A 10,024-nucleotide genomic window follows, 5' to 3' on the forward strand; every position below is an offset into this window, starting at 1 on the left:
TGGAAATGGGGGTGGGGGACTCCACTCAGACCCCCAGAGGAGGAGGCCTCAGGGAAGACTTCCTGGAGGTGGTGGCCTTTTCAGGCGGTAGAATTTTCATTCAACACATTTCTTTTCTTTTTTGAGAAAGGGTCTCGCTCTGTTGCCCAGGCTGGAGGGCAGTGGTGTGACTTGAGCTCACTGCAACCCCTACCTTCTAGGTTCAAGCCATTTTCCAAGCTCAGCTTCCCAGTACAGGCGTGCGCTACCACACCCAACTAGTATTTGTATTTTTAGTAGAGGCGGGGTTTCGCCATGTTGGCCAGGTTGATGTCGAACTCCTGAGCTCAAGTGATCCTCCCACCTCGGCCTCCCAGACTGCTGAGATTATAGGCATGAGCCACCGCACCCAGCCATATTGAGTTTCTACTAGGTGCCTGGCACTGGGAACAGGCTGAGAACAAAATGGTCAAAATAAATCCCTCCTGCCCCATTGGCGACTGATGGAACAAGTGGTGTTTAGTCTGTGAATGGTCCAGGACAGAGGCTCTGGGGGAGGGGCTGCGGTTCTGAGCAGACGGTCAGGGAGGCCTTGAATACCTGAAGGGGAGCAGGAAGGAGCCAGGCAGCCATGCAGGGAATAGCTCCAGGCAGCAGGAAGAGCCCATGCAGAGACCCTGAGAAGACACGTGCTGGGTGTGTCCGAGGGTCAGACAGTGGCCTGTGTGGCTGACGCCAGGTGAGAGGGGGACGGTGGGAGGTGGGGCAGGGCAGGGCGCTGGGTGCAGATTGTGTCTGCCATGGGGCCATCAGAAGCTTGTGGCTGTCACTGAAGGGAGCTGAGCCTGTGGGTTCTGAGCTGGAGGCACTGAGGTGGGGTTTTGGGTTTCAATGGCAGCGTCAGGATGGTTTCAGGGGGTGAGAGAAGAGCGGGAGATGGCAGGTGGCCTGGGTGGGGATGGCCCACATAGCTGGGGTCTGGATTTGGGCCAGGATTGGACGTGGGGATGTGGGGGTTTCCAGGGTGACCTGAAGCTTGGTGATCTGGGCGGACAGCTGAGACGAGGCTGGATTGAGACGTCTGCGTGGTGCTGTGTTAGCTGGTGGGGGGCGGCTTCTGAAAGCCCCGGGAACAGAGAACCCTGGCTTGGTGAGAGCCCAGCGGTGGGGGATGTGGCTGATGCACGGCAAAGCTTTGAGGGCACCTGGCTGGGGTGGTGGTGAGGACCTGTGGGCAGGTGCATGTGCAACCAGCCACAGCCTCCGCACAAGTGAGGAGCAGGAGTGGCCAGAAGCCCCCCACAAGTCGGCCTGAGTGTCCTGGGCAGCTGGAGAGCCCCCCAGCATCAGTGTGGGGGGAAACAAGGGTGCATCCGCCACCAGCCTCACCAGTGTCTACAGAAAAGAGGCGCTGGGTAGAGGCTCACCACGTGGCTCCCGCCCTGTTCCCTTTTCACTTAATGCCAGCAGCCTCCTCTGGAATCCAAGCCCCTTAGGGAGGCGCTAGGTGTGGAGGGCCTGCAGGGCCTGGGACAGATATCAAGGGTGGACTCCGTTACCTCCTCCAGGCCCGGGAGGACCTTTCTAGGGAGGCACACACCTGGAATCCCCACGTACTATATTTCGTGGAATATACAGTACCTGGGATTTCATGTGCTGCTGACAAGGAAGGCGATGCTGATGCTAATGAAACTGGAATGCGGCCAGGCCGGCAGGAAACGGGGTGCCTGCCCAGGCCTCGGGAACCATCGCTACCCCGGCCCCGCCCACCGGCCCCAGGCAGAGGCTCAGGTGCACGTTCCGGGCTTTGCTGCGTTTATTGCGGGCGCCCCTGGCAGGAGGGCAGGTAGGTCCGGGGTGAAGTCACACGACCTCATCGGTCACCGGAATGGGGTTGGCCTGGGGACCTCCCGGGGGTCCCCCCGCTGCCGCCGCCTCCTCCTCCTCCTCCTCGCTGGGCTTCTTGCGGGCCTCCGCCGGGGGCCGCGGCGGGGGGTTGCTGGGCGGCTGCTTGATGGTGCCTCCGATCTGCGGCCGCTCCCGGGGCTTGGGCTCGATGGGTGTCCACTGCTCACCGCGCACGGCCGCCTGCGGGGCACTGAGGGGTTGGGCCGCGCCCCAAAGCCGGCCCTCCCTTCCTGGAGGCCCACCCCGCCAGGGGCCCCGGGACATGGGCTCAAGTCTGAATCCCATGAGGGATAGTGTGACTGCCGCTCAGAGAAGTGATGGCAGGAGGCCACACAGCCAGGACCTGGGTCGGCCTGACACCAACCCAAGCTATTTCTTCATGCCAGGAGTAGGGCAGGAACCCCTGGGCTTCTGGAAGATCCCCTGGTGGACACTCCCAGATGTAAATTCCAGCACCTAAATTCTCCTCCCAAGGCGCCAAGGCAGGGAGCCAAGGGCAGGGAGGCACGCCTGAGGTCCAGCAGGAGGGGTGGCCCAGGAGAGTCGCAGGCCCGGCTCCGTCTGGTGGGTGCCATTCACCCACCCTGGCCGGCAGCCCTCCAAGGGTGCCCAGGCATTTCTGCACATGGGGGTCAGGGGCAGAGCTTGAAGAAGGCAGGATTCCACTGGCTTACTAAAAATACAGACTCCTGGGCCCATGCCCGGAGGTTCCACTGCAACAGGCCAAGTGGACCCGGGAGTGTGTGCTTTTCATCTTCTATTCCACAATATCCGGTAGAAAAATATGTCACATCATATACGTCATGAAGCAGAAAGAGAAACGGGACATCTATGATCCTACCTAACCCCAAAACGGAAATATTCCGTCCTGAAGAGCAAACCTCTAAGGCTGATAGGAGAAAATGCAGGAGCGTGAACACAGCACCCCGGGCCAGGGGAAGGTGTTTTTACAAAGCACAGACCATAGAGCAAGTAAACAGGGAAACTTCTGTTCTTCAGTGCAGTGAAGGACTTCACGGGCCAAGTTAACGGACCCTTACCAGAAAGCAGGAAGGCATTCACAGTGTCTAAAGGTTAGGAAGGCTCAGTAGCTAAAATAATACGTGAAATTCCTGCAACTTAAGAAAAAGACAAAACCACAATAGAAAAATGGACAAAGGATATGAATAGGCAACTCAAGGGAGAAGAAACTCCAACAGCGCAAATCCACAGTCAGAGAAGAGCGAGTCCAAGCTCCGCACGGCCAGCCTCATGCTGTGGAACTGCCAAGCGTGGGAGAAAGCCCTGTGCGCCAGGTGGAGGCGATGAGGCCGGCACGGCTGGTGGTAGGTTGTCTGCTGGGGAGCAGCTGAGCCCAGCAGGGTCAACGGCACAGAGGCTGATGCCTGACCCAGCAATTCCTCTCTGGGTTTAGCACAAGGAATTCCTACTGAGGTCTCCAGGAGCCGCTAGCTGTATGTGGTAGCAGGAGCCAGGGGGCATGTGGGTGGCCCCTGGAGAACAAAGCAATAGCCCAGACGAGCGCTTGGCAAGAGGAAGGGATTCTAAAGGAGAGCCCTGAGAGGCCCGTGGCAGGTCAATGAGCCTTGAAACAGAACTCCACTTACATACATGGAAGGCACACACAGAAAGTACTGCACATTTAACAGCACACACACACTTTGCGCTGATTCGTGGGCGGTGCCAGGATGCACGCAGTCATGCAGATATTTTCTTAAACTGACGGCACCTGGGTTTGGTTTAGTGTGCGTTTGCCTCTGTGGGCAGGAGGGACTCGCCTCTAGGGACCAAAGGATTTAAATAAACAAAGTCTGAGGGCTGTGTCCACTCAGAGACCCCTGCAGTACGAGGTGGCCTGCAGCCATCTGTTCCGGGGCCCAGGGTAGGCAGAGGGCATTTCACCCAAGGCCTGGCCAGGCTGCGCCCTGGCCTCCCACTGATCCCTGGCCTCTCAGAACGATCACTGTATCCCATGGGATGGGCAGCCCTCTAACAGGCTGCTGTGTTCCTAAACCAAACCCAGGTGTCGGCAGTTTAAGAAAACGTCTGGGTGACTGCGTGCATCCTGGCACCGCCCACGAATCAACACAAATAGGGTTTAGGTGAGAAAAGCCTGATAAATGGACCCAAGCCCAGGCACAACCTTCCACCGGCTGCATGACCCCCGGTCAGCCACAGCACCTCCCTGAGCCTCCGCCTCTTTGTCTGTAAAGTGGGGACACCAGTACCCCTCCCAGGGCCGTGGTGCGGGTTGATGAGGAAATGCAGGGAAATGACCCAACACACGAGACGTGCCAAAAACGGCAGCGGCAACTGCTGCGTCCCCGCGGTGCTGTGAGCACACGCCCGGGCTCGCGCTTGCTCCCAGCCTCGGCTCAGCCTACAGAGCTGGCTTCAAGGGCCACGTACGTCCGAGGGTGTCAGGGCAGGGGGTGGGGGTGGCTGGGGCTGACCTCAGAGGGCGCCACTCACCAACAGGTAGATGCCGCTTGCGATGGCCAGGCAGGCAGTCCCGAGGATGGTGGCCAGCAGGAAGCCGGCGGGCACCGAGAGCCTGGGGGAGTGAGGGGTGGGAGGCAGGGACACAGAAGGGCACTCAGAAAGGGGAATGGAGCCCCAGGTCTGGGAGCCAAGGCCACAAAGTCTCAGGACAAGGCAGACCACAGACCCAGGGGACGTGCGCAGCCCAGGGCTTGTTTCAGTCCTGGGTATTCTCGGCCTTGATGTGGACGCGAGCGGCTCGGGGGCACTTGCTCAGAGGAACCCCCAGCAGCTGCAGGGCAGCCCCGTGCCGGTGTCCTGGCCTCGGCCGGCAGCAACCACCAGACACACAGCACGGAACCCTCCACCCTACTGGGAAGCCCAGGCAAGAGCCCCCAGCAGGGCCTGCTAACTCCAGACAGGATCGCAGCTACTCAGGTTTGGGGAGGATCCTTACAAATCCTGCACACTAGACAGCGGACACGGGCCCCAGGGACTCCGGGGGCCCCGCCAGAGCCGGGAACCCAAATTTTTGTTTGGAAAAACATCGAGGTAAGTGGGGGGTGGCTTCTGTCCAGGCAGCCCGGCCGGTGGGACAGTGGGGGAGGGTCGGCTCCAAGCCCCTCTGAGCCCGAGACGGGGGTGAAGGGTGGGGACTCACAGGAGGTGCAGGACGGCCCGAACGTAGTAATTCCTGGTGAGGGGCCCGAACAGCTTCACCACGGAGGTCATGTACTTCTGTCCCCTGGGGGAGGGAGGAAGGGGAGACAGCGCGGCTGGGCCTCTCCCACTCAGGACTCCCCTGCTGCCCTGCCGACGACCCCAGGGCACCCAGGCCTCTTCCCTCCCAGAAAACACACCAGGCAGGCACTGGCCTTGGTTTGCCCACAAGCACCAAATAATTGGTTCCGGAACCTCTGAGTGAGGAACTAGGCTCCACGTACCAACCCCGTGAGCCCCGCCTGGCCCCGCAGCCCCGGGAGAGACCCCAGAGCAGGAGGGGGAGACTCACCAGCGCTCCATGGTGGAGCCCTTCTTCCTCTTCCCCCGGGGATACTCCAGCAGGCAGACAAACACGCCCGCCACGCTGAAGCCATGTGGTTAAGGAACAGCCCAGCTCAGCCTGGGCGGCCACAGGGAACCCTCTTTACTGAAGACAACACAGAGAAGGGCCCGAGCACAGTGGCTCACGTCTGGAATCCCAGCACTTTGGGAGGCTGAGGCAGGAGGATCACTGGAGCCCAGGAGTTTGAGACCAGCCAGGGCAACACAGTGACACCCTCATCTCTACAAAAAATTTAAGAGTCAGCCAGGTGTGGTGGTGTGTGCGTGTGGTCCCAGCTACTCCAGAGGCTGAGGTAAGAGGGTGGCCTGAGCCCAGGTGGAGGCTGCCATGAGTCATGACTGCATCACTGCACTCCAGCCTGGGGGACAGATCGAGACCTTGTCTCAAAAAAAAAAAAAAAAAAAGGGGCAGCCACTGCCTGAGGTCACAGAGCCAGGAGGCAGCCACGGGAGGTTCCAATAGGTCAGGCACTCGGGGTTGCCCACGCCCGCCCTCCCACCACCCTGCCCAATGCTGCTTGTCGCAAGGTAGGGCTGGGCTGAGATGTGGCAAAGGAGGTGGAGGGGCCGGGCAAGGGGGCTGACTGACAGGAGGGGGCAGACAGGATCCCAACAGTCCAACTGGGAGGCCTCAGTGCTAGCCCTGGCCCTCTGGTGACACCCCCTGCCCACCCCTCACCAGGACTCAGACTCGGGGTCTGCCGCTGACCACCACATGGCCCAGGCGAGGAGCCTGGCTGCTGGGGCCTAGGCTGCCCAACCCGTGGACAGCCCACCCTGTGTCCCAGCCTGGCTGCGGTGGCGGGGAGCGGAGGCGAACAGCTCACTGTGAAGTGGTTCCCTGGCTCTGCCCTGGGCGTTCCCCACCCGCCCCAGCCTCAGGTGGAAGGATACATCGAGTAGGCACCAAAGTACCACTGGGTGAAGCGGCCAGCCGTGGCCACGATGCCCCCGGTGATGAGGACTGCGGGGAGAAGTGGGTCAGGTACTGTGGGACTCCCGTCCTGGGGGTCTGGGCCACTCCCCTTCTCTACCGCCTGTGGGCCATCAGGCCACCCAGAGCTTCCCCATCCCCATCCCCATCCCCATCCCCATCCCCACAGCACAGTGACAGGGTCAGGGATACCCCCAGGAGGCACCCCTCTGCGCTGGTGAAGAGCAGAGCCTGTGACGCACGGGCTGGCGGAGGGGGTGCTGGACATGCCCGGGCTCTAGGTCCCAGGAGCAGCCAGGGATGGCTCGACCTGCAGGCCCCAGTGGGCCTGTGCCCCTGGGCTCTGGGACCCCCGATGGACCCCTTGTCACCATGAGTCTTTGATGCACTGAAAGCCAATAGGCCGAGTGTGGTTTCTGCATCTTGGGGGTGTCTCTTTCCTCCTGATACAGAGTTCCTCTTAACCCGTCAGCTATTTCGCCTTAATTTTGGTTTCGTCTGATGTGGCTATTTCTGCACCTTTTTTTTCGGGGGGGGGGGGGTATTGTCCAATACTCCCCCTTACTATTTTTTTTTCTTGTTTTTGAGATGGAGTCTCGCTCTGTCACCCAGGCTGGAGTGCAGTGGCGCAATCTTGACTCACTGCAACCCCTGCCTCCCGGATTCAAGTGATTCTCTTGCCTCATTCTCCCGAGTAGCTGGGATTACTGGCGCCCGCCACCACACCCAGCTGATTTTTGTACTTTTATTAGAGATGGAGTTTCACCACATTGGCCAGGCTGGTCTCGAACTCCTGACCTCAGGGAATGCACCCGCCTTGGCCTCCCAAAGTATTAGGATTACAGGCGTGAGCCACGGCGCCTGGTCCTTCCTACTATTTTATTTATTTTTCTTTTTTTTTCTTTGGAGATGAAGTCTTGCCCTGTTGCCCAGGCTAGAATTCCGTGTCGTGATCTCAGCTCACTACAAACTCCGCCTCCCGGGTTCAAGTGATTCTCCTGCCTCAGCCTCCCAAGTAGCTGGGACTACAAGTGCACGCCACCATACGTGGCTAATTTTTTTTATGTTTAGTAGAGACAGGGTTTCACCATGTTAACCAGGATGGTCTCGATCTCCTGACCTTGTGATCTGCCCGCCTCAGACTCCCAAAGTGCTGGGATTACAGGCATTGAGCCACCTTGCCCTGCCAGCCATTCTGTTTTTGTCTCCACATGGTCTTGTTTAAAGATTTCCTATCCTTGGTTTGAGCCCAGCTACACATTAACTCTCTGGGTTTGCCTGTCTGTGTTGGAGGAGGGGAGGGCAGTGTCCTTGGGTCTATTCAGCCTATTGTCCCTGCATCTTTGGGGGACCGTCCTGGTCCCAAGCCTGCCATCTGAAAGAGGGTGCAAAGCTGCCGCTGGTGCCACCAGGGAGGGCTGAGGACGTATTCTGGCACCCAGCCACATTTACAGAGCACCTGCTGTGTATGGGGGGGACTCTTTGTCAAGGCCCCACTCTCTCTGGGTCAGCTGCCTCCCGGGACTGCAGCTCTGGAAAGACCTCCCCAAGCAGGTGACATTTGAATTGAGAAATGAGACAGCCATGAGGCTCTGAGAAGCAGCAGCTTGTGCAGAGGCCCTGGGGCAAGCTCAGGAGATCGAGGAACAGAAAGGAAGACCGGCAGCTGGAGGAGGGGGTCAGAGAGCTGGGAGGCCAGGGCAGGCAGCGCAGGGCGTCCAGTCCCGCTCTAATTCTTTGGGCCAGGAGCCCCTGGAGGGTTTCAGCAGGAGGCCAGACTAGAGCCCAGCTCTCCTGGCTCCCAGCTGGGTGCCCTCAGACCCTCTATTTTCTGTAGGGAGTGCGGGGCAGGCAGGGTGATAGTCTCAAGGGGCGGCTCTGGGGAGAGCTGTCTAAACTGACCTACCGAGTTCTTGGCCGCTGACTCGAAGCAGGCGGTGGGACAGGCTTCAGGGCCCCACGCCTCAGGCCTCCCACCCTGAGGTCTCTGCCAGGCACTCCAGACAACCAGTAGGGCGCTCAGAGCCCCAGGGCAGTGGTGGCAGCGGGCCCCTCCTCCTCACCCTCAGCCTGCAGGCCCTTCCCAGGCACTCCTCCCCACCGGGTGCAGGTCCTTCCTGGAGCCGCCGCACTGGTGCCTCTGCCCTCAGACCCCGCCTGAACCCAGCCTCACCCGGCCTGGGCCCGACACTCCCCGGCTCTGGTCCTGAGAGGGTCCATTTCCAAATGGAGTCTACTGCCCTCCCCAGAACCTCCGAGCAAATGCGCAGCAGGGTGACTGGGGTCTGTGCCATCCCACCCCAAGAGCAGAGCGCCTGAGCGGCTGGGCTGGGCAGGGCCGTCACTGGTGGTTTCAGCGCCTCGTGTAATCCCAGGCCGCCTCCAGCGCAGACTCCAGATGGGGAGGGCTGAGCCCCGGGGCATGAAGAGCCCACTGCCCACCCCAAACCCAGGGAGAGCGACTCGCAGCCCAGCTGGCTACCGAGGGACAGGGGAGCTTCTCCCGACGCCCAGGCCAGAGCCCCCATTTGGGGGCTTGGGGCGGCGACCCCGGAAACCACCAGGGCTGAACCGCCTCTTCCCCTGCGCTGCAACTTCCTCCTCCGCGGAGTCGGGGGACCGAGAGAAGGGAATGGGGGAGGGGCGCCGCGCTCCGCAGGGTCTGCAAGGGGACTGCTGGGGTTCTCAGAACTCCTTCCAGCCCGCGCCCTAAGGGTGCCGCCCCTGTTCCCCGCACCCTCCTGGCCTGACCCTGGCCCGCCTGGCACCCCACTTCCCGCCCTGTAAGTAGCCCGAGGTCTCGGCTGGGGTCTTGGGATACCCCTCCAGGCTGCAGCCTCCACCGTCCCTGCTGCGCACTCACTCAGGCCGGACGCCAGCGCCTGCTCGTTGGCCCACATGGCCCACTCGATCTGCCCCATGGCGGCACGGACCCTGCCGGGACTCTGGTAGGCGCGTACTGCCGCCCCTGCGCTCCCGGCCGAACCCCGTTCCGCCCAGGCCCTGCCCCCAAACCCCCAGGTGACCGCGGCTGGGCGGAGACCTGCGTCTGTAGGGTACAGGGCTGCCCCGGAGCCTTCTGTCCCCGCCCTCTCTACCCCGCCGAGGCATAGGAGGGGCCCTGCTCGGCAGCCCCAGCCCCAGCGGGGAGCGCGCTTCCCCAGGGCTTCCCAGCTTCAGCTCTCAAGCACCGACACATTCCCCTGCCCAACGCCCGGGACCCAACTGAGGGTCCCGTGTCAACAAGGCTTCTATTCATAGCAGAGGGGTCACCCCTACAGCCCGGGAGCACCTCTGCACCCTGATGCTACCAAGGACGAGGGTGGCCTCTCCATGGGGACCAAAGGCCCAGCCCCCATTTCCTCCCCCTGGCTCTGGGCTGGCACAGGCGTGGCCTGGGTCGGACACTGCGGGGGGCCTCCCCACACCATGCCACTGGACTGTGACTGATCCTCGAGGGAGGGGACAGGATGTGCACAACTGGGAAAGCACAGAATGCAGGGACGGCCCCGTCGTTTCTGGCCTGGAGACAGGAAGCAGGGGTTGGCGTGGGGGTGGTGAGCCCAGCGCCCATGGGAAGACTTTAGACTGGGGGCTGCTCCTGAGGGTCCCACCTGAGCCACTGTGGGGTGTGAGGGGAGCCCCTCCTAGCCTCTC

At 61.2% G+C, this 10,024-nt stretch overlaps 1 protein-coding gene across 1 annotated transcript; it reads right to left on the reverse strand.

The window, feature by feature from the left end:
* Positions 1–1,777: 1,777 nt before the first annotated feature.
* On the reverse strand, positions 1,778–9,368 carry CYBA (cytochrome b-245 alpha chain). Its single transcript, XM_007994335.3, has 6 exons — positions 9,231–9,368; positions 6,328–6,397; positions 5,381–5,455; positions 5,030–5,113; positions 4,360–4,441; positions 1,778–2,067 (listed from the first exon to the last, which is right to left on the reverse strand). Exons 1-6 carry the CDS (start codon positions 9,286–9,288, stop codon positions 1,843–1,845), a joined length of 594 nt encoding a protein of 197 aa, XP_007992526.3. The 5' UTR covers positions 9,289–9,368; the 3' UTR covers positions 1,778–1,842.
* Between the last annotated feature and the right edge of the window lie 656 nt (positions 9,369–10,024).

Source organism: Chlorocebus sabaeus, chromosome 5, assembly GCF_047675955.1.
Source record: "Chlorocebus sabaeus isolate Y175 chromosome 5, mChlSab1.0.hap1, whole genome shotgun sequence".
Classification (NCBI taxonomy): domain Eukaryota; kingdom Metazoa; phylum Chordata; class Mammalia; order Primates; family Cercopithecidae; genus Chlorocebus; species Chlorocebus sabaeus.

Coding starts and splice junctions, on each gene's coding strand:
- CYBA (XM_007994335.3), bottom strand. CDS start 9,288: ATGGGGCAGATCGAGTGGGCCATGTGGGCCAACGAGCAGGCGCTGGCG. Junction 6,398..9,230: donor GGCGCTGGCGTCCGGCCTGA/GTGAGTGCGCAG, acceptor TTCTCCCCGCAG/TCCTCATCACCGGGGGCATC. Junction 5,114..5,380: donor GGCTCCACCATGGAGCGCTG/GTGAGTCTCCCC, acceptor TCCCTCCCCCAG/GGGACAGAAGTACATGACCT.